Here is a 25,017-nt window from a genome sequence, read left to right on the forward strand (position 1 = left end):
TGGGTGTCTTCACTTTCAACCGTAGGGAATATCTTTTGGTAAGGACAGTCTTCTTCATCCCCCCAACTCCATGGACTATAAGCCTGATATTCTCACCGCACAGTCCAAGGCGATCGGCTGTTTCATTGGTGATATAATTGGTGTCAGATGCGAGGTCGATTAGTGAGCCAATAAGGCAACCCGAGTTTGTTGTTACTTCCATCAGCATCATCACCACTGGATGTTCTTGCAGTCCATCTCCAGCCTTGGCACATACGGTTGATGATATTTTGTTTGAGAACACATTCTTGTATTTCTCTCTTTGTTCTGGAGTAAGCTCTGCCAGAAACTCTTCTTGCTTGTTGCCAAGTTTCTTTCCTCCAATTTTGATGGTGCTCTGCTCCTCACTGCTGCTGTCCTTCTTTGGAATCGGTGGCTTTGGACACAGAAGGTAATTGTGGTCCGACACCCCTCCTTTCCGACAGTCTACATTTGGGCAGAGGTATCTAGGTGTGCATCCTTTCCCATCCTTAGGGTGGGACTGCAAACACTTGGAGCACAACCCTAGTTTCTTCACATGGGCCCTTTTTCTTAAAAGATCTTCCTCCCTGAAGACCTTGCACGCAAATAGCTTGCCAGCATGAGAGTCATCTTCACAGACAGTACAGCTGGGATAGTCGTCCTTCTGACCTGCTGTGGATTTAGTGAAAGCCTTCCTCCCTCTCTTATCTGGGTAGTCTGCAGCACCCTTTTCCACAGGGCTTTTATCTGCAGGGCTTGGCTCCAACTGATCCAACTCCTCAAGAATCTCCTCCTGCTTCTTCAAGAATCCTAGGAGGCAATCAAAATGATTCAGTGGAGAGAACCTGTTTGTCGGATCGGTTTTGTGCATAATCCACTCCTTCTTGAGTGAACTGGGAAGCTTGCTTTCAAGAGATTGAGCAACAACACGGTTCTTCACGGCATCCTCTTCACCAAGAATCTGGAGGTTGCACAGTGCCCTTTCCACAGCCTGGATCAATTCAATGGTTCTTCTTGGATTGTTTCCTTTGACAGGAGGAAGAGACTGGACCTCGTTGGTGATCATTAGGACTATTCTCACTCTGTTCCCGTATTTGCTGTCCAGCAGCCTGAACATATCGTCGGCGGATCCACAGCTAGACAGGACGAGATCCTTCTTGACCTTTTCGTGGAGACTATTTAATAAGTGGAACTTTTTTATACATTCCACCCCTTGTGGGTTACCCAATTCTTGTAGGTCCTCCCACTCAGTCTTCCAGCGATAATAGTCTCTCATGTCAAAAGAGAAAGTGGGTAGCAGTGCTTTTTCAAGGCTGATTTGAGGCTTGAGATTAGAGTTTCCTTTGGTCCTTTCCAGGCTGCTTTGCTGTAAGAGGGGCCGGGTGTTCATGTTCAATGCCCCCGTGTACCTTTTGGGCTTCGGCTTGCGATCGGAAGACATGTCAGGGAGAGAGAGGAAAGAAGCATCTTGCATCGGATCCCCAGCCGCGCTGCTATCATCTTCCAGGTTTCTTTCTCTACCCTTTACTTGGTCTGCTTCGTCCTCCTCCAGTTTGTCAGACAACGCCAGGACCCTCTTCTTTAGCATCTTGTGGCATGTCCTGAGATCTAACGCCTTCGGACCAGGAACCAATTGGTTCCACTCTACTAACATTTCTCCGAGTTCAACAACCTCTCTTTCAAGAGCTCTATTCCTTAACCTGCGGTCCTTGATTGACTTCCGAGGGTTAACTTCCTCTTCCTCTCCCTGAGTGATGGCCGTCTCAGCTGTATTAACCTGTTTGAAAAACGCCTTCTCTGCGTAACTGGTCCAAAAGTTTTCCTGAGTGGCTACCTTTACCTCAAGGAACCTATTTTCACACTCCGCTGTCTTCACATCAATTTGATCTGCCGATGCTTGCACCTCTTCATCCGTTGACTCCCTCAGGGCTTCGAAAAATCCATCCTGAAAATCTTCCATTCCTTGAGAACTTCAGTCGGTTCCAAGAGACCCGGTTTGGTGAGAATATGAGCCCTTTTTGTGAATGAAGCCTGTGCTCTTGATCGCACACTTTTAAGCTTCTCCAAGTCTGCCATTTTTCCTCCCTTTATGTTGACTAGAGAGCTGTCACACCCAATGTGTATTCACGCTCCTTTATCCTTGATCAACGGGCAGTTTAATTAATGATAAACCTAGGGTTAGTCACCAAATTGAGAAGCCAGCTGATCCTGGGTTGATTGAACTTCCTTAATGAAGCAGTCCATGGCTGTTTTTTACTGCACTCATTCCAAGTGCAGTGGGCCTCGGTTTATAACTGTTCGGTTCTTTCAGAATCTCCCCACCGAACGGGGCATCAGGAGAGGACACGTTGTTATAACTCATTGTGGCTTTTTTATTTACTTTAATTAATTTTCCACATACAGTTGATTAATCCACACATAACAGGTTATAAACCTGTAGACATAAAGACAATGACATAAAGGACAACATTGATAACCACATACATCATATACCATAAATTCTGAATAATACATAAATAAATATAAATTCCAATATAGCCAATATTATAAACATTATGGAATAATATATAATATATTATGGAATTTAAATCAACATTCAATACTATAAATATTATAATATACTTTGTGTGAAACTGTTGCATTTCTGTGTTTAAAATGTGTATGCTTGGTTTAGTCATCAAGTCTAAACACTCACCAAATATACAACAATGTCAATGTTATACATTAAACCAATCGCCCAAACCACAAAAGGTGTTCTCAGTGTGTTGGCCCAAAGTGAAACCAGTGAGTGTAGTTTTAAGTAGTAACGCTGAGCATATTAATCCATTATCAATGTAAAGCGATTAACTACATTACCCATCCGGCACCGCAAAAAGGAAGTAACTCGTGTGACAGTGAAACGCTCCAAATCCAAACATTCACTTAAAGTCCCTGTAAAGGCAAAAAATAATAATTCTAAACACATTATAAATGTTAGAAATGTATTGCTAAAACATATTACAAAGACTGTGAACTGTGAAGGACTGAATTGTGGAGTTAGACCGTTAAACAGTTTTTCACCATTGCTATTTTCCGGATTTTTTGGGCGGGGCTAAAACGGGGGCTCGATGACACACTGGAGCCCCTGAGCTCCTGGACACGCCCCTACTTGATGACGCACTGGAGCCCCTGAGGCTGGCCGCTCCCTAACAATATAAATAGAGCACATTCGCATCAGTTTGGTATGGGAAGCCAAACAAACCTAAAGTGGGACGAGACAGCGGGGGTTTACAGAGCTCGCGCCGCGCTGACATGTCATCTGCGCGGTTCAATGGTCCAAGCCTCGCGGCCGATTCGATCAGCGCAGCGGACGTGTTTCCTAGTGACACCCAATGGGCAGCGGCGCGAACAATCCTCACCAGCGCTGCGCTGACCAATTTAAACAGCGCCCGCGCAAACCATACATGCAAATAAATGTACAATAAAGAAACCCTCCTTCCTTACAAGTTCGCTGCGCTGCCCATTGGGTGTCGCTAGGAAACACGTCCGCGCTAGCGCTGATCGAATCGACGCCGTGGCTCGGACCATTGAACCGCGCAGATGACATGTCAGCGCGGCGCGAGCTCTGTAAACCCCCGCTGTCTCGTCCCACTTTTAGTTTGTTTGGCTTCCCATAGTTTGGCGCTCAATCGCGAGTTACTGTCAGTACTATTATTAGTTGAGTGTGTGTGGCGACGGCAGCTTTCCCGCGAGTGGGCGTGGTTTCAGCGCAGCCAGCGGACACGCCCCCAGCGTTTGAGAGCAGAGACCATTGCTCATTTTTTCAAGATTTTGATAGCTTATTTTATGTACTTGCCGACTTTTTTTATCATTCAAATTTGGCTGGGTGGCTAATAACACATTTTTCTGTGATATGACAAACTCAGAACACATACTTAATTTTGACTTTACAGGGACTTTAAAATATAACCACGGATACTATAAAACCAACAACGTTAAACCTCAGGCCGCAAACGAGGTAACGTTTATCAGGCATACAAGTCGCGCACATACAGCGGCAATACAGCGGTAGCGCAAACAAACTTAAACCCGCAACTCAATGGATAGAAACAGCAGCTTACCGGTGGCGCATCTCTCCTGACGAGACAACATGCCAAAACTAGTACTCGCTCCTGTTTATAGCCCGTACTCATTCATTACTGGATTCTAACACACCGGTTTGGAATTTTTTACTGGTCCACGTTTCAACTCTTGACTGGCCTGTCCTTCAATCAGGAAAGTGAATCAATCATTTAATTATTGCTGCTGAACACCCGTGACGTAGTGAACGCGACAACATGTCATCTGTTTTTTTACTCTACTGACAGCAATCTGACACTCACACACACACACACAACCAGGGCATCAATAATTTGAGTTCTAATGAAAGATTTTGGTCATTGTTGGCATTACAAGTCATCTGTTATTCTCCAGCTAATGACACCAACCCCCCCCCACCCCCCCCCCCACACACACACACACAAACCAGCCATCTTTTGGTTAATTTTTGGCACACAAACCTACACTAACTAACACACACGCATTCACACAAACAAATATAAACAAACACAAAAAACACACACACACACACAAATGCATGCACACATTCAAACATACACACACATTCACACAAACAAAAATACACCAACAAATACACACACACATTACACAAACAAACACTAACACACACACACACACACACATTCACACAAACAAACGTAAACAAACACACACACAAAAACCCACACCCACAAACACACAAAAACACAAACACACATAAACTCACTCGCATTCATACACAAACATTCACACTTACACACACACACTCACACACACACTCACTCGCACATATGCACACACACACACACACACATAAACTCATACACACACATTCACAGTTACACACACAAACACACACACACACACTAATAAACAAACACACACTCAAACACACACGCATTCACACAAACAAACATACACAAACACACACACACACACTCACACACATAAACTAATACACACACATACACACAATCACAAATTAAAACACACAGACATGCACGCACACACACACATACACACACACACACACACATAAATTCATACACACATTCACACAAACACACACACGTTGGGTTTCCATGTTTTATGGGGACTTTACATAGACATAATGGTTTTTATACGCTACAAACTTTATATTCTATCCCCTAACCCCAACCGCAACCCTTCCCCTAAACCTAACCCTCACAGAAAACCTAAAGGGCAGTGGTGGCTCAGCGGTTAAGGCTCTGGGTTACTGACCAGAAGGTCAGGGGTTCCAGCCCCAACACCACCAAGATACCACAGTTGGGCCCTTGAGCAAGGCCCTTGAACCTATCTGCTCCAGGGGCGCCGTATCATGGCTGACCCTGCACTCTGACCCCAGCTTAGCTGGGATATGTGAAAAATAAATAATTTCACCATGTATATGCAGAAATGTATGTGTCCTGTGTGTGCTTTGCACATCTATTTGGATCGCACTCAGAGCCTTAGACGCTCTGAGCAGCTCTTTGTCTGCTTTGGTGGACAGTGGAAAGGGAACACTGTCTCCAAACAGAGGCTTGACACTGGATCGTGGACACCATAGCGTTGGCCTGCCAGGTCCAGTCTATGCCCGCCCCCTTGTGGGTTCGAGCACACTCCATGAGAAGTGTGTGGCATCCTCGTGGGTATTGGCCAATGGCACCTCTCTAGCAGACATCTTGAGTGCAACGGGCTGGGCAACACCCAATACCTTTGCGAGATTCTATAATCTCCAGGTTGAGCCGGTTACATCCCGTGTTCTTTCAGATACGAACAGGTAAGTACATTTCGTTGCATGGACAGCTGGCCGGGTGTATCGCTAGTGCCTTTCCCCTCTAAGAAGGGGAACCCGTGTGCTCTTCTCTCCCATGCGTGTTCCAGACTTGTGAACCCTGGATGTCCTTCCTCCTAGCCCTCTGACTCACAAATTCAGTGGAGGAATTCGTGTTCAGACCCTGTACGTGTAGAAACATACTCAATACTGGGATAAGTGCTCCATATTTATTCGGCTTCCCAGATAACCTCCAGTGACGTATAATCCGTGGTACGATCTCCCTCTTTCTTGGTAGACCCGCATCTCTCTTGGCAGAGTCCTCTGCCCCTGGTCACTGTGTTTTGTGGGAACTCTTTCCCCACAATGGGCAGGATCTACCTCTGCACCTGTTCCACATGCGGCCATAAAACATTCATCCCATGTGTCGTATTTGCCACTCTTTACCCTTTGTGGCCTCCGCAGGGTCTTTTCCACCTAAAAGAATAGGCATGGAAAAGAACGCCTTCCCCAGCGCATTTCATGAGCATTTAAAGGCCCCAGCTGAATCCATTCTTCTGTGGAGAGGTAAAACAGTATATAGAGAAAAGGCAGCGGCTGGTGCGGCCTGCTCCCATACTTGGCGAACGTCCCCTTCCCCCCCTTTTCAGGGTTAAAGGGAAGAATACAACATTTTGGGGCGTCTGGGGAGGCTGCATGCAGTGCGAGTGCATCTATTACTACGCTCGCAGCAGCTTGCCTACACCTGCATCACCAGTTCACGTAACACAGTTCAGCCAACGTGGCGTTTCGTATAAGGGACCCCTAGTGTCACTTCATCGACACAATGTCGAGTTAGTGACAGAATGGGAACGTCTCGGTTACTGTCATAACCTCGGTTCCCTGATGGAGGGAACGAGACATGTGTCCCTGATGGAGGGAACGAGACATGTGAACTACACCGCTATAGTGGCCGGGACCTTGTCTCGGCTCCTCAGTTCAAAAACCTGACTGAATCCGCATCCAGGACCTCCCTTTATACCCATATGTCGGGGGGAGTGGCATGCAAATTCAACTCTCCAATTCGCCTATTTCTCATTGGCCTTTTCTCAAAGATTTGAAGGTGTCTCGGGCTCTCAAGAGCGACCCCTAATGTCACTTCATCGACACAACCTCTCGTTCCCTCCAGCAAGGAACGGAGGTTACGACAGTAACCAAGAAGTTTTCCATAGTTTCAGACTGCATCAGAGTAAATCAGAGTGTTATATCAATAAAAGAATGATTCAATATATAACATATAATTTATCTCCTCATACATATCTTCATTGGAGGAATCAATTTGCACCCAATTTGGTCTTTCTCTCCATCCAGGGTAATTGTCATTGTATTGCATTGGACCATTCACATTGATCAGTGTCATCTGCTTCGTTATAACTCATTTCAAGAATGATTTGATCAATGGTAACTCAAAATAGAATGTTATTAATCTCACAAGAATTGTTGTTTCAATCATTATACCAATTCTAGCCAACCTTGCACCCCTATTTCTAACAATTCCATTTATATTGTTATAAACATACAAGACAAACAATCTTAATCTTTAGTCACCAACATGTTTATTTCCATTCTTCATTACTTTTAAAATTGACATGAGTTCAATAAAAGCATAAGTAAAATTAATAAATCATCTTCCAGCGTAAATTAATTATCATACAAGCATTCCCAGGTTTGTTTAATCCTTCTTTAATAAGTCAGGCACTCCTTTGTCTGCATTGGTTCTCAAAACTTTTCCTCCAAAACAATCTATAAATAATCTTCTACGCACGATATGATCCACTGATGGCACAGTGACAGAATTCTTGGTATTTAACACTGTGATGACTTGTTTTAGTAAAGTGGTTATTAAAATGCAGTCGGGTTGAGTGGAACTCACAATTTTCAGCTGGTCTTTTCTAGACCTCCCTTTTGATGCTTCTGACCTAAGAGCATTCATCCACTTCCTTAAACCCTTATCAAACCTTTCCAGGGTGGTGATGCCTTGCCTTAGCTTGCCCCCCTTTTTTTCCATTGGAGAGTCATTGGGTCATCACTTCTTGCCACTGGTCTCGATACCACTAAGTCCTATTAGCCAATCCTTATTAATTTGGTTTCAGTAAGCAGATATTTTTACAGGAAGTATCACCTGAGAACCATCACAGCCAATGGAACCATCTACAACTGCTTAAACAATTCAAAACATAGTTAAATTCAAAAAGCATTATTCAAAATTCATCAATCTATTACAATTTTACAAATTACAAGTAAAAGTAAGAATGCTAAAACTGAACACATCTATAGATCACTTATTTTAATTCAGGTTGTATTTCTGCTACAGAAATTTCGGGGGGTTGGGGGGTTCGGCAAATATGGGAGCGGACCACGCCAGCTGCAGCCTTTTCTCTCTATATTTACCTCTCCACAGGAGAATGGATTCGGCTGGGAACTTTAATGCTCATGAAATGCGCTGAGGAAGGCTTCTTTTCCAATCCTATTCTTTCAGGGGGAAAAGACCCTTCGGAAGCCACACCCTGCCCCGAAAGGGGGGTAAGAGTGGCAAATACAACAAATGGGCTGAATGTTTCATGCTGCATGTGGAAGAGGCGGGAAGGTAGATCCTACCCATCATGGGGGAGGAGTTGCTACAAGACATCATGACCGGGGACAGAAGTCTCTGCCAAGGGAGACGCATTCGTACATGTTCTGGGTCTGACCAAAAATTCATCTTAGGAGGAAGAACGTCCAATGTTCACAAATCTGGAACACGCATGGGAGAGAAGAGTGCACGGCTTCACCTTCTTGGAAGTGAAAGGCACTATACACAAGCTATACACCTGTCCAGCTGTCCGTGCTAAAAAACTCCTTACCTTTTTGTACCTGAAAGTACATGGGATGAAACGGGCTCTACCCGGAGATTATAGAATCTCGCAAAGGTATTGGGTGTTGCCCAGCCTGCTGCCCTACCCCAGGGACCAGACATAGAAGTTCCAGAGGTACTTCTGCCCCATCCCTGAGCGAGAAGAACCTGTCTCAGGAGAATTGGTCAGGGAGGAGCTGTTACGAGGAGTGTGAGGTCCGAGAACCAGGTCTGAGTGGGCCAGTACAGAACCACAAGAAAGACCCGCTCCCCGTCTTCCCTGACCTTATACAGGACCTGGGGAGACACATATTTGCGCAGCCCCCAGGGCCAGCTGTGTGCCAGCATGTCTGTGCTGAGTGGGCAGTGGGACGACTCCTGGGAGGCGAACAGGTCTACCATCACCTTGCCGAAATCAACTCTATATCAGCTGGACCACCTGGGGGTGAAGTCGCCACTCTCTCCCGAGCGTTACCTGCCGTGACAGAGCATCTGCTGTGATGCTGAGGTCGCCAGGGATGAGAGTGGCCTGCAGCGACCTGAGCTGCTGCCTACTCCAAAGGAGGAGGTGACAGGTGAGTTGCAACATGCAACGCTACTTTATGTACGATACTGTTGTCATGTTGTCCGTGCGGACTAGTACGTTCTTGCCCCGGATCAATGGAAGTAGCCTCCGCAGTGTGAGCAGTACTGCCAGCAACTCGAGGCAGTTGATGTGCCAACGCAGGGGAGGTTCTCTCCAGGAGCCGGCAGCTGCTTGCCAGTCACACACGGCGCCCCAGCCAGTCTTGGAGGCATCTGTCGTGAATACGACGTGCCTGGTCACTTGTTGCAAGGGGACTCCAGCCCACAGGAACACAAGGTCCATCCAAGGGCTGAAGAGACAGCAAGCAGGAGTGAGAGCCACGTGGTGTGTGCCGTGGCGCCATGCGTACCTCGGGACTCGGGTCTTGAGCCAGTGCTGTAGCGGTCTCATATCAAATCAAATCAAATCAAATCACTTTATTGTCACACTACCATGTACACAAGTGCAACAGTAGGTGAAATTCTTGTGTGCAGTTCCGAGCAACATAGCAGTCATGACAGTGATGAGACATATACCAATTACAATAAGCAACATACTTACACAAAACAATTTACAAATCAAATGTACACATACTTACACAACACAATAATTATATACAATGTACAGTAAACAATACACACAATATACAATACAATAAGGAGTATATGAAATATATATATATATATGAAGTAGTATATTGAGGAGAATATGTTGACAGTCCAGTTTGAGATATAAGATGAATAAAGTGCAGTGCTAATTATTGATCCTGATAGATCAAGTGTTCAACAGTCTGATTGCTTGGGGGAAAAAGCTATCGTGTAGTCGGCTGGTGCGGGTCCTGATGCTGCGATACCGCCTGCCTGATGGTAGCAGTGAGAGCAGCCCATGACTCGGGTGGCTGGAGTCTCTGATGATCCTCCGAGCTTTTTTCACACACCGCCTAGTGTATATGTCCTGGAGGGAGGGAAGCTCACCTCCGATGATGTTCCTGGCAGTTCGCACCACCCTTTGCAGGGCTTTGCAGTTGTGCGCGGTGCTATTGCCGTACCAGGCAGTGATGCAGCCAGTCAGGATGCTCTCTACAGTGCTGGTGTAGAACCGTGTGAGGATGTGGTGGTTCATTCCAAACTTCCTCAGCCGTCTCAGGAAGAAGAGGCGCTGGTGAGCCTTCTTCACAACGGCCTCAGTGTGGACGGACCATGTGAGTTCTTCAGTGATGTGGACACCGAGGAACTTGAAACTGCTGACTCTCTCTACCGGTGCTCCATTGATGGTGATGGGGCTGTGTTCTCTGTCTTTCTTCCTGAAATCCACCACAAGCTCCTTGGTTTTACTGGACGTTGAGGAGAGGTTGTGCTCCTGACACCAGCGTGTCAGAGTGTGCACCTCCTCTCTGTAGGCTCTTTCATCATTGTCAGTGATCAGACCTACCACCGTCGTATCGTCAGCAAACTTAATGATGGCATTGGAGCTATGTGTTGCCACACAGTCATGTGTGTACAGGGAATACAGTAGAGGGCTAAGAACACAGCCCTGCGGGGCTCCAGTGTTGAGGGTCAGTGATGAGGAGATGTTGCTGCCCATTCTAACCACCTGACGTCTGCCTGACCCTGCATCAACCCGAGCATTGTGACCTCCGCCAAGGATGCCATATGCCCCAGGAGCCTCTTGAAGAATTTCAGTGGGACCGACGTTAATGGATAATTACAGGCAGCTGAGCACTGATTGCGCGCGCTCGCAAGTGAGGCGCATCATTATTGACACCGAGTCTAACTTCAAACCTAGAAATGAGATGCTCTGAACCAGGGAGAGCTTGCTCTTTTCTCCGTTGACCCAAAGCCCTATGTGGCTGAGGTGTGTGAGCACCGGGTCCCTGTGTGCAGAATCCACCCAGAACCAATCTTGATGCCGGATGCATGTTAGGGTGTGCTTTTGCATCAGTATATTGAACGGGAGACTGTGAAAGCCCCGGTTCAGAACTCACAGGTCCAGGATTGGCCGCAACCCAGCGCCCTTCTTGGGAACAATGAAGTAGGGGCTGTAAAATCCCTGTCTCACCTCGGCTGGAGGGACAAGCTTTATCGCGTCCTTCCGTAGGACGGCAGCAAGCTCCGCCTACAGGGCCGCAGTGCTCTCATGTTTCACTGCGGTGAAGAGTGCGCCACAGAACTGAGTCGGGCGCCTGGAGAATCGAATCACGTAGCCGAATCAGATGGTTCTGGCCAGCCAGTGCAACGGGTTGGAAAGTGACAGTCACGCATCCAAACTCCGGGCAAGGGGCACTAAGGGAAGGGTTGCATCTGACGTAACTGGGGGTAGCGCCTCGCAGCAGTGGAGAGCAGGTAATGCCGCATTCTGAGCTCCGATCGGCATGCTGGCATCTGAGGAGGAGGGCCATTGGGGTCGTCATCTAGACTCGTCACCACCGGCCGGCCGTCGGTGAGGAATGTGTGAGTTAGCGAGGCAAATGAAGGTGGGAGACCGCGTTCGTGAGGCTGCCGTTGTTCAGTGCCTAGTTGCTACGGGGGCGGTGACCTTGAGCACCGGGCATGTAGCCCAAGGAGAGAGGAAACTGCTCTTTTTCTTGACAAGTTGGGTGCAGCAACTCAGAGGGGGTGTGGCAAACAGAAAAGAGGGAACAAAAGATTTACCTCCTGGCCCTCCAGCAGGGGACATAGTGGTCTGGATACCAGCTCCGGAGTTCCTGAAGTTCTTTCTATCCATGGACGTCCCGTCTTGGGGGCGCTTGGGAGTCCTTCCAGGGGTCTTTGCAGCTGGCCGAGATGGGGGCGTTACTCTCCTGGGGGGGGCTCTATACCAGGGCTGATGGCTGGGTCATCGACATTTTGCCGAAGAGGCCGACCTGTGAGATGGGTGCATTCAGGAATGGGGTCTTGTCCGCTTCCCTCACCTCAACCAAGTCCAGCCACAGGTGCTGCTCCTGGACCACAAGTGTGGACATCGTCTGCCCGAATGTGCGCGCTGTGACCTTAGTCACACAGAAGGCGAGGACGGTCACTGAGCGCAACTCTTATAGCACACTGGGATCAGAACTACCCTCGTGCAGCTTTTTCAGCACTTTGGCCTGATGGACCTGGAGAAGGGCCACAGTGTGCAGGGTGGAGGCAGTGTGACTAGCGATGCTGTAAGCTTTCGTAGTATTATGGGCCCGGGATGGGAATGCCGGGCGACTCCGCCAGGTGGTGGCATTTAATCTTAACGTTTCTCCGTGGGTTTCACCTGTCTCCAATGACCATTTTTTCCTTAGCATTATCAATAATTTTTACATCAAAGATATTTCTTAATTCTTAAAATCAGAACTTTAAGCAATAATACAATTTTCCATTTTATGCACTTTCAAAATAAGAAAACCTCTATTTTATTAGATATCAGAGCATCTGAGCAAAACTGTTTACAACATTTGCTTAGTTCTGCCTCCTTATTGGAGGTTGGGACTTTATTTAGCATGTTATCTGGCATGATGTGTCACAGATCAAATGCATCACAATATTTACAAGGCTGCCACACATACAAATCAGAAACCCAGATATTAAGAGCACAAGTTCAGCGAATTGAAAAAGCAGAAAACATGAAATTATACAAATAATTTCTTACATTTATTTTTTCCTTAAATTTTAGTCTCAAAGGCAGCTTCTCAGTGTACCCACGATCAACCGAGGCCTACACTGTGTATGCCAAATAAAAAATTAATAAAAGAAAAATAAATTTCTAAAATAAAATCTGTTCGTCGGGGCCCATTTCTATCCGTCTGAAGACATCAAGAGAGGCTTGTTTCCCTTCAAAATCTGCAGAATATTATTTGCACCATCCTCACAGAGTAAGGAGTCATAGGTCATGTTATTCAGGGCATTAACAGCCTCCCACTCAATCTATTCATCAGACAGTCCCTAACAAAAATAAAAAATCTCTGCTATCTTTTGTTGGTTGATCAAGTATACACCGATATTGTTGCACTCACATTTAAATTGTTCTCCAGACATATTTAAACACATAGACAAAAACATCAAAAACAAAACAAACAATCATGGGTTCTTTCATTTAGATATCAAGACTTTATAGCGTTTAATTTAATAGTTTAAAAATAGCATTCTCTGCTGAGGTTAATAGCATTCTCTGCCCCCTTCGAGCCCCTTGAGTCAGTTGAGCTAAAGGCAGTCTCTCTGAAGAATGCCCTCCTGACCGCGCTCACTTCCATCAAGAGGGTTGGGGACCTGCAAGCGTTCTCTGTCAGAGAAGAGTGCCGGGAGTTCGGTCCAGAAGTCTCAAGTTATCCTGAGACCCCGAGCGGGCTATGTGCCCAAAGTTCCAACTTCAGGGATCAAGTAGTGAGCCTACAAGCGCTGCCCCCGGAGGAGGCAGACCCAGCCTATCTGTCAGTGTTTATATAGTGGAGGTGAAAATTACATTTACATTTACATTTATGCATTTGGCAGACGCTTTTATCCAAAGCGACTTACAGTGCAATTATTACAGGGACAATCCCCCCGGAACAACCTGGAGTTAAGTGCCTTGCTCAAGGACACAATGGTGGTGGCCGTGGGGTTTGAACCAACAACCTTCTGATTAACAGCCCTGTGCTTTAGCCACCATGCCACCACCACACAAATTAAAACTTTTAAATAAGATAGACATTAACCCAGCAACATTTCTTCAAATTCTCGACCTGTATAAAGGAGTAGTCATGCATGCCTCATGTATAAAGGTATTTAGTGAACATTTTACATTAAAATTATATATTTTAAAATGTTATTCCATTATTGCCATAATAATGGACCATTTCAAATGTTTATGTGAACTGGCTCTCATTTTTCTTTCTCTTCTATTCAAGAGTTCCCACTCAATATGGTGGAGCGGCGACAGTCATTGTATTATTGTGAATGATTTAAAACGTCTCGGGTTACATGTGTAACCCTTATTCCCTGAAAAAGGCGGAACAAGATGTTGCGCTGCTAAGCGCTAGGGGAACAGCTTTCGCTGTGAGCCGAGCTGAATAAATGTGTGGAACACGTCAATGAACATTGACTGGAATTTATAGCCTCGGCTGATGTAATCATTAGATGCACCTGAGGCCAGGCTATAAATGGATACGTCACCAGGTGTCGTCAGATACTTCTTTTTGAAGAGCAGTCCTGGGACGTCCCAGTGCGGCAAAGCAGCACAACATCTCGTTCCGCCTTTTTCAGGGAACAAGGGTTACACATGTAACCCGAGACGTTCCCTTTACAAAAGGCTTCACTATGATGTTGCGCTGCTAAGCGTAGGGGAACGCAATACCCACGACGCCGGCACTTGGGGCTGTCCGGACCCCTACGGCTGTGCAGTGTACTCACAAAAACGCGAGAGGTCTCAGACATGAGCTTGAGATGTCGACTCAAGGGCATAAGAGCCCGGAGTAGCATAAACATCTAAACCATTCAATTTTTATGAATGTGTGCGGAGACGACCAGCCTGCCGCATCACAAACTTGTTCAGGAATGAGCTGAGATGCCGACTCAAGGGCATAAGAGCCCGGAGTAGCAAAGCATCTAGCCAATAAAGTTCGATGAATGTGTGCGAAGAGAACCCTATCGCCACACAAACTTGTCATAAAAACTGATGAATGTGAGCGGAGAGGACCAGCCTGCCGCCTCACAAACTTGTTCAGGCATGAGCTGAGATGTCGACTCAAGGGCATAGGAGCCCGGAGTAGCATAAACATCTAAGCCATTCAATTTTGATGAATGTGTGCGGAGAGGACCAGCCTGCCGCAGCACAAACTTGTTCAGGCATGAGCTGAGATGTCGACTCAAGGGCATAAGAGCCTGGAGTAGCAAAGCATCTAACCCATAAAGTTCGATGAATGTGTGCGAAGAGAACCCTATCGCAACACAAACTTGTCCTAAAAACTGATGAATGTGAGCGGAGAGGACCAGCCTGCCGCATCACAAACTTGTTCAGGCATGAGCTGAGATGTCGACTCAAGGGCATAAGAGCCTGGAGTAGCAAAGCATCTAACCCATAAAGTTCGATGAATGTGTGCGAAGAGAACCCTATCGCAACACAAACTTGTCATAAAAACTGATGAATGTGAGCGGAGAGGACCAGCCTGCCACATCACAAACTTGTTCAGGCATGAGCTGAGATGTCGACTCAAGGGCATAGGAGCCCGGAGTAGCATAAACATCTAAACCATTCAATTTTGATGAATGTGTGCGAAGAGAGCCCTATCGCACCACAAACTTGTCATAAAAACTGATGAATGTGAGCGGAGAGGACCAGCCTGCCGCATCACAAACTTGTTCAGGTATGAGCTGAGATGTCGACTCAAGGGCATAGGAGCCGGAGTGCAGAACATCCAAACTAAAAAAGTCCAATGAATGTGTCGCGGAGAGGACAATCTGCGCATCACAAACTTGTTTAGGCATGGGCTGAGATGTCGACTCAAGGACATCAGGGTCCGGAGTAGCAAAGCATCTAGCCCATAAAGTTCGATGAATGTGTGCGAAGAGAATCCTATCGCAACACAAACTTGTCATAAAAACTGATGAATGTGAGCGGAGAGGACCAGCCTGCCGCATCACAAACTTGTCCAGACATGAGCTTGAGATGTCGACTCAAGGGCATGAGAGCCCGGAGTGGCAAAACATCCAAACTATACAAATCTACTTGCTGCAGAGGGAGAACTCTAGGAGAGCCCTCTGGTAGAGTGCGCCCTGAAACCTACTGGCGAAGCTTGACCGCGCGCCTCGTAGGCCCGGGCAATAATGAGGATGCCTCTTTGAGGGCACCCCGCCCACCAAGCCGTGGCAAACCGCAGTGGCCACATAGAACCTGGCAGTGGCGAGGCAAGTGCCCGCTGACAGTTCTTTCTACAGAAAATCCAGAACTGAATCAGACTGGCAGTTAGCTGGTTCTGTAATAAGAACTTTAGTAGAAGGAAACGCATGCAGACGCATTTGCGTTTCTACGTTCAGCCCCTCCCGAGGGGAGGGGGACTGGGCGACTCGGGGAGAAGTAGAGGAGACATTGCGCTATCAACAGAGGCGAAGAGGTCCTCTTCTGCCCTGTAAAATCTACCCAGATCAGTTCCAAGTGGAGGGAGCCCTAGCACTTGAAATGCTCTCGATGACCTCAAGGATGAGAAGGTCCTCCCTGTTCGGAATCACCCAAGGCGAGCCGTTGAGGAGAGGAATTAACTCCGAGAAACATATCCTGTTCGGCCAGCGCAGCGCCATTAATAGGAGGCAAGACCCTTGCTGGTGAACATTGCCAAGACTCCCGGGAGCAGAGAAACTGGGGAGAGAAACACATACAGATGCATTCTGGGTCATGTATGTGTCTTAACGTCCAGACCCAAGGGGGCTGGGTGATTTCAGGGAGAAGTAGAGGAGACATTGCGCTATCCATAGAGGCGAAGAAGTCCTCTTCTGCCCTAAGATCTCACCCAAACTTGTTCCAAGTGGAAAAAGCCTGGCATTTAAAAAGGTCTCGATAACCTCAGGAGAAAGCCCTGTGTCCCTCAGTTGGTACCCTTAGGGGCCAAACATGAAAGATTCCACAATTTGGGGCAGGGATGAAATATTGCCCTGTGCCTGAGATAGAAGATCCTTCCTCTTCGGAATCGCCCAAGGCGAGCCGTCGAGGGAAGAGATTAGCTCCGAGAACCAAGCCCTGTTCGGCCAGCGCGGTGCTATCAGTAAGAGGCAAAAACCCTTGCTGGTGAACTCTGGGCAACTACTACCTTAGGGTGGAGTTCATAACTCCCCCATTGGTATTTCCTGTCTGGACCGTAAATCTGCTCCCGTATATGGGCATCCAGGGATATAACTGACCTGAGTGACAGGAGCTTACCCTGGGCCCTAAGGAGAATCCGACGTGTCAGAAATACAGCTGACAAGAACGTGGGTCTCCTTGAAGATTTATGTAAGAGGCTACCGCTGTATTGTCCACCCGCACCAAGACATGGCAGCCTCAGGAGGAGGTATTTCAGGGCCAGAAATACAGCCATAAACCCGAGACAGTGACTGTGACAACCGAGCTGACGACCCTCCTGTCCCCTTAAGCTGGACGACCACTTAAGTCCGCTACCCCGCCCGTCAGGGAGGCGTCTGTCGTTAGCAGTCTGCGACAACAAGGCGCACCTAGAGTGGGACCCAAGGCAGAAAACCGGGTCTGAACCACATAGAAAGGGAACGAAGCCTGAGGCGCGTAACCCTATTTAGCCCTGGGGTTTTGGCCCTTGGAAGAAAACCCCTGGCTTTTGGCCACAACAAAAATGGTCTCATGAGCAGAAGGTCCAGAGGGATCACCGTGGACGCGTTCGCCCTGAGACCTGGAAATCGTTGATACTGATAACAGTGCAACCTAGCCTGACTTTGCTCAGGGTGATCTGAATGGACTCAATCCTAGCGGGAGACAGTTGTGCCCGCGATTGTGATTGAACTCCATCCGATGCCCCGATAGACAGTGTTCTGAGTGGGAGAGAGGCGCTTTTCTTGGCGTTGAGCCTCAACCCCAGAGAAACAGATGAGCTAAGACGATGTCCCTGTGCTGAACTGCCAATTCCTGGAACTGCGCTAGGATCAGCCAGTCGTCTACGTAATTCAGAATGCAGATGCCCCGAGTCACAAGGAGCCAGCTACATCATGCATTGTGAATGTGCGGGTAAAAAAGGGGCTAGGCTGAGTGAAAGAACCTGACCCTGGAAGACTTCGCCCCCGGAAGTGAACCTCAGGAACTTTCCATGTTGTGGCAGAACTTCTAAATGAAGTATAGAAGTGCGTCATAAGATCGATGGTGACCAGCCAAACGAGTTGTAGGGCTTGAGACACGACCATCTTGACAGGCATATCTTGGACTTGAACACCCACGGGTAGTTCAAGCTTTAAGATCTAAGCCCTCACCCTCCATGGGAAACGGGAAGTATTTAGTGTAATAACCTAACTCTCTCTCTGGAAGGGGAACACATACCATGGCCCCTTTAACCAGGAGATTGAGTTTTTTTTTTTTTACAAAAAAATGAAATCCGGTTTACGGTAGTGAGAACACGCCGTTGAAACACGGAAAAGCGGCGAGAGAAATAAATCCTGACACCCTTATAAGACCCACAGAACAGAATATATCCGGCAGAAGTTTTCACGCTGCCAGGATCTCTGAGATGGGTATTATATTTTAACACTTCCTGTTGAGGGGTTGTCAGGTGTTTCGCGTCCTGAATAAAATGCAGGAACAGCGAAAACACCCAATTTTGACTGAAGCCTCTGCAACCCGAAACACCAAGAGGTGGCGGGAATGGAGGGGCTTCGAGGGGGTACCGGGAGGGGTGAAGTGAAGCACGCACACCGTCCCGAGGGGAGCTACCCCCTAATCTAGGCGCAAGACCGTCAGGGTTTCCTCTTACTAGAATTTATGGTCCTGAGGTCTTGCTTCGGGGGCTGGCGAGGGCGGCGAGACTGTCCCCAATCCCTGGGAGGAGGAGCACGACTTGCCACGCATTGCTTTTGAGCCTCCCTTCAGTCAGGACCGAGGTGGGTCTGAGGCTTGCTCGTCAAGCGCAGAACCCACACTCAGGTCGTCCAGGAGGTCAGCCTGGTATGCCTGAAAAACAGCATAGTGTGCAGAGCAGCACCAGCCTGACCTGCTGCTTGATAAGCCCCTCCCACTAAAGTGGAGGTTGTCCTATAAGGCTTTGAGGGAGAGAGGGCTTCTACGTGATGATGCAGCCCGGGCAGAGATAGCCCGCAAGCGTCTCTTCGACCGGCGGCATCACTGAATACCCCGTGCCTCAGCACCCACGATAGTCGAATATAATGACGTCGAGGGTATGTGAACACGGGAAGAAAATATATATATATTTTTATATATATATATTATTATTATTATTATTATTATTTTTAGGAGTTCTCCATGAGCTAAAAAGCTCTTCATGGAGGTTATCAAAGAAAGGAAGGGACCCATGAGGCGTTCCTTTCTTAGACTGGAAGATAAAATCTATCCCCTAATTTGGAGTGTTTGGGGGTCTCTTTTCAAGTGGCCAGTCCAATCTGGCAACCGCAGACGAGTAACAACATCGAGCAATTCCTCCGTAGATTGTTTATCGCGGACGGAAAGCTCGGAGGCGGAAGAGAATTGCGATCCACCTCATGATCCGAAGAAGCGCCGGAGCAGCTTGGAGATCATGTGAAGGACCAGCTGGGTTTGGGGAGAGAGTGAGAGAAAGGGATCAACCCGTCTCTTGCTCCTCAGCCAAATCCATGCACGCAGCCTCACTGAACGATCTTTTCGTGAGTGCTGACTCCGAAGCAAGCTGAGGCGAGCACGACGCACTCTGCCTGTTAAAGCAAATCGCAGTGCTCGCACCCGCCCTGCTGCAACGCAGAGCAGCGTGCTCTTACCCCCAAACAAACAGCAAAAACTGATGTGTGCCGTCTTCAGCTATAGAGCGAGAAGAGGGAACACGCACCGCTTCATGGCTTTCAGTCATTCTCTCTCTTTTTTTTTTTAGAAATATATATATATATATATAATATTTTCTAAACAGAAGAGAAAAATAGAACAACATTCACTGCACACTGTCTGATTCTATCTCCTAACAGAGGAAAGAAAGTTTTGACAGCGTGTGTGATACACACAGAAACAGAGTCGCTCTGAAAAAAGAGTTTCTGACGACACCTGGTGACGTATCCATTTATAGCCTGGCCTCAGGTGCATCTAATGATTACATCAGCCGAGGCTATAAATTCCAGTCAATGTTCATTGACGTGTTCCACACATTTATTCAGCTCGGCTCACAGCGAAAGCTGTTCCCCTAGCGCTTAGCAGCGCAACATCATAGTGAAGCCTTTTGTAAAGGGAACATTTCTGTTACACAATCCTGCAACTTTCACAACTGTCTATTACCACCAGAACTGTGAATGTAAAACACTTTGTACACATGAACTTAAAGCATAAACTCACGTGTGTGTGTGTGTGTGTGTGTTCATAACTCTTGATGCAACATGTGTGTTTTGTAAAGTGAGAGTTGTGTGTTTGTTTCTGGTTCTTACAGATAAACCTGTTCTGACTATAAATCCTGAAACATCACCGATATTCAGAGGAGAGACTGTCACTCTCACATGTGACATAAAGAGAGAAACACACACTGAGTGGAGCTTCAGCTGGTTTAAAGATGGACACAATCACTCCTCAAACACATCAGCTCAAGAGTTCATTATCAGTTATGTGTATGAGTCTGACAGTGGTAATTACAGCTGTAGAGGAGAGAAAATCAGTTACTCACAGAGAACAAACATCAGTGATGCTGTTACACTGACTGTATCAGGTGAGTGTTCACATTCAACAAACACTGCAGTGATATTTACACACACAGATGAAGAAAAAAAGAAAGGAAAATGAAAAAAGAATCATGAGTAGAAATTGACTATTACAGAACACAGAAAGTGTGTCTAAAAAAAGTGGAAAAAAAAGAGAGAATATTATGGTTTTAACACAAGTTAATCTCAATCGACATAATTTGTAGCATAATATTGATTACCACACAAATATTTTTGACTTGTTCCTCCTTTTCTCACATACAATGGAAGTCAATGGGGCCAATTTTTTGATGGTTTTAAGCAGTTGCGGATTTAGGCATGGGAGACAAGGGCCTCTTGCCTAAACTTGAGAGTTGTGTGTTTGTTTCTGGTTCTTACAGAGATTCCTAAACCTGTTCTGACTGTAAATCCTGAAACATCACCGATATTCAGAGGAGAGACTGTCACTCTCACATGTGACTTACAGGGGACAGAAGTGACAGACTGGACATACAGATTTCAGTGTGATGGTCGTGATGTTCAAGACTCTAATGAGAAAGAGTTCAAGATTACTGCAATGAACAGCAGAAAATGCAGGTGTTACGCTAGAAGAACATCTAGAGGAATCAGCACTTCCTGGAGTAATGAAGTGTCATTTACGGTCATCGGTGAGTGATCATCTGTTATATTATAATCATATGCATCATCAGCAGATCCACAGTTTTCCTGAGCAACTACTGGACGACACATGATGATTGTAATTGCCTGTTTTGTGTTTCTGGTCTCGAGACACAATGTAAAAACTACCGTAACGAGCGATTCAGACGGAGAACAACAAACATTTAAGTGTTATTTGGAGTAAAAATTACTATCAGGCTCAACTTCTGAAGTTGTTGTCTGTCATAACAACTCAAATTAGTGAATTATATGAACATAACAAACCTCGGACCATCGCTTCATGACATCTACATACTCGGATGAAGCACTGTCATAAAAACATCAAATGCTCATCTCACAGGGGAGGTTCTAGAGTCAGTGAACATCCGGTTTTTCGTCCACAGACATCCATGTGTGCATCAGAATACATGGGATACACTTTAAAATATGTTTAAAAGTTACATCGGCAAAGAGTTTTAATTTTTTTAATATTGTGGCAGGGCGGAGGGCGGGGCCGGGACGTGATCCTACACACCCGGTCCCGTATTAGGCTAATTATGCCTCCGTAAACAATCTCTCTCTCCCGCACGATCCCCTGCAGTCGACCTTTATCCCTCACTGAGGCATAATTAGCCTAATACGGGACCGGGTGTGTAGGATCACGACCCGGCCCCGCCCTGCCACAAATATGTTTAAAAGTTACATCGGCGAAGAGTTTTAATTTTTAAATGAATCAAAACTTTTTCAATATTGTTTGTGAAAGAATATAAAACATTAAAAGTTTGTCTGAATATAAAATGAGTGGAACACATTTCAGATCTAGCGACTGCTTTATTCCAGCACTGAAGACAATCATCCACAATCCTCCTGAATAATAATGATCTCTGCTATTATATTTAATCAAACTTATTGAACATGTTTAAAACACACAAATCCAGAGTCATGACATCAAGCTGTTATTCATATTAGAAACCTGCTGACAGAACATCCACAAATGATATCATATTCATCATCAAAAATGATCATAAAGTGAGAATATCAGACTTTCCACGATGTCAGATTTAAAACTAAAGTCCAGCACAGGTCAGGTTTAACATGCACTGCTGCAGTCATGATGACAGAACAATCAGTCCATTTCTCTTTCATATTATGTCCACAGAGAATCCAAACTTCTTTCCAAGTACTGAATTTTTAGAAGCTATTTTTGTGAGAATAAATAAATTAATTAATAAAGATTAACTATAATAATTAAAGATTCCTCACCCATTCATCAATCACATTATTCATTTTATATAATATATTCTTAGTTTACACAAACATGTAGATACATTATACACACACACACACACACACACACTCACACACATACACAAACATGTAGATGCATAACACACACACACACAAACATGTAAATACATTACACACACATGTAGATACATAACACACACAAACATGTAAATACATTACACACAAACAAACATGTAAATACATTACACAAACACACACACACACAAACATGTAACACACTCAATCACTAACACACAGACAAACATGTAGATGGATAATTAACACATACACAAACACACACTCACTCACATACACACACACACACACACACACACACACACACACACTTGTTGAGGCAGTTATCAGGGTTTGAGTTGAGGGTGATGGTAGGGGATGCCATCACCTTGTTGAAATAAATATCAAAAAGCATCCCCCTTGTATAACCAGTATCCCCCCTCACCATCCCATTTAGATCAATTGTGTCTGTATTACTGAGAACTAGAAGTCTTGTGCATCGTTATACATCAGTGCTCTTGCTGTATGATCAGCACACGGAAGACACAGTTATAAAAAAATATATATATTATTGATAAAAATATAAATAAGAACAACTGACAGCAGTTATTGTCATACTAATAAACAATATACAGGTTGGGCAACACCTAATACCTTTGCGAGATTTTACAATCTCAGGGTAGAGTCAGTTTCGTCCTGTGTTTTCTCAGGTCCGAGCCAGTAGAACTCTGTAACACGCTGACAGACTGACCGGGTGGATCGCTTGCACCTAGCGCCCTTTCCCTCTGCAGACGTAAAACCGTGCACATTTTCTCCCAGGAGATCCCACTCACTTGGCTCCCTGGAAGACTCGTCCCTAGCCCTCTGGGTCTGCGAATTCAGAGGAGGAATTTGCCGACCCAATCCAATGCGGGTACTCAAATCTACCCAGTACTGGAATAGGTGGTTTTCCGTGGTACGGTCCCCTTACGAGCGGACCCGCGTCTCCCTTGGGCAGTTCCCACTGCCCCCTGGTTGCCGTGTTTGTAGCAACTCCCCCCTCCCAATGAGGCGGGATCTATCTACCACTGCGCCACTTTCCACATGTGACCTAAAGGCTCATGTGATGTATTTCACCACTCTTACCCCCCCCTCTGGGCAGGTGTGGTCTCCGCAGGGTCTTTTCCACCTGAAAGAATTGGAAACTAGGTAAGACTGTCTTCCTGATGCATATAAGGGCCCCAGCCACTTTAGCTCTATGTGAGAAACATAGAGAGAGAAAAGGCACGGCTAGGCTCGGCCCATTCCCATGCTTGGCAGCGTCGCCTTGTTCACCCCTGGCAAGGGTAAAGAACCAGAAGGCTATCAAAGATTCTAAGGGGCGTTGGGGAAGGATACGTGCAGCCTGATACAGCTGGTCGCTTTGACATGTAAAATAGCTCAGCGCATGGCGTAATTTAAATTGGACCCCTAGTGTCACTTCTTCGACACAATGTCGAAGTGAGCGACAGATGGGAAACGAGAGGTTACGGATATAACCTCCATTCCCTGATGGAGGGAACGAGACATTGTGTCCTCCCGGCCACGTCACTGAGCCGAGCCACTGTTGCGGCCAGACCATTGTCGGCTTCTCAAAAAAATCCTGAATGAAACAGTCACATTTCCCCGACTTTGTACCCGTATGTCCTGTGGTGGGACATGCAAATACTGTCTGCCAATTTCTCATTGGCCATTTCTCGTAGATCAAAGATGCAAACGGCGCTCGAGAGACCCCACGTGTCGCTTCTTCGACACAACTTCTCGTTTCCTCCATCAGGGAACAGAGGTTACAGCCGTAACCTAGACGTTATTTTTGTGTTTCAATTCCACGACTAATTTCCATCAAACTGAACTGTGTAATCTATAAATAATAATGACATTTTGTTGTGAAATTGATATGTGTAAGTCTTAAAGATTACAAATCTAAACTATTATTTATTAATTTAGTTATTTATTGAGTGATATGAGCAGAAAGAGTGTGTGAATTAAACTGTAGATGAAACGTGTGTTTTGTAAAGTGAGAGTTGTGTGTTTGTTTTGTGCTTCTGGTCTCGAGTCACAATGTAAAAACTAACGAAATGAGCGATTCAGAGGAGAACAACAAACATTTAAGTGTTATTTGGAGTAAAAATGACTTTCAGGCTCAACTTGTGAAGTTGTTGTCTGTCAGAACAACTCAAATAAGTGAATGATATGAACATAACAAACCTCGGACCATCGCTTCATGACATCTACATACTCAGATGAAGCATTGTCAAAAAACATCAAACGCTCATCTCACAGGGGGAGTTCTAGAGTCAGATGAGCGTTGGGGGAGTTGGACAGGCCGAACGGCATGACCAAGTATTCAAAGTGCCCCCTGGGGGTGTTAAAAGTGGTCTTCCATTCATCCCCCTCCCTGATGCGGACCAAATGATAAGCATTACGTAAATCCAATTTCGTGAAGATAGATGCTCCCTGC

General features: G+C 46.1%; 1 protein-coding gene across 1 annotated transcript in view; it reads left to right on the top strand.

The window, feature by feature from the left end:
• LOC127642985 (Fc receptor-like protein 3) overlaps positions 1-25,017 on the top strand; it is a 244,814-nt gene that overhangs the window by 30,001 nt on the left and 189,796 nt on the right. The window contains exons 3-4 of the mRNA XM_052125490.1: positions 20,336-20,608; positions 20,981-21,247. Of these exons, the coding sequence (XP_051981450.1) occupies positions 20,336-20,608; positions 20,981-21,247 (540 nt within the window). The remainder of the gene's footprint in view (positions 1-20,335; positions 20,609-20,980; positions 21,248-25,017) is intronic.

Source organism: Xyrauchen texanus, chromosome 1 (assembly GCF_025860055.1).
Source record: "Xyrauchen texanus isolate HMW12.3.18 chromosome 1, RBS_HiC_50CHRs, whole genome shotgun sequence".
Taxonomy (NCBI): Eukaryota; Metazoa; Chordata; class Actinopteri; order Cypriniformes; family Catostomidae; genus Xyrauchen; species Xyrauchen texanus.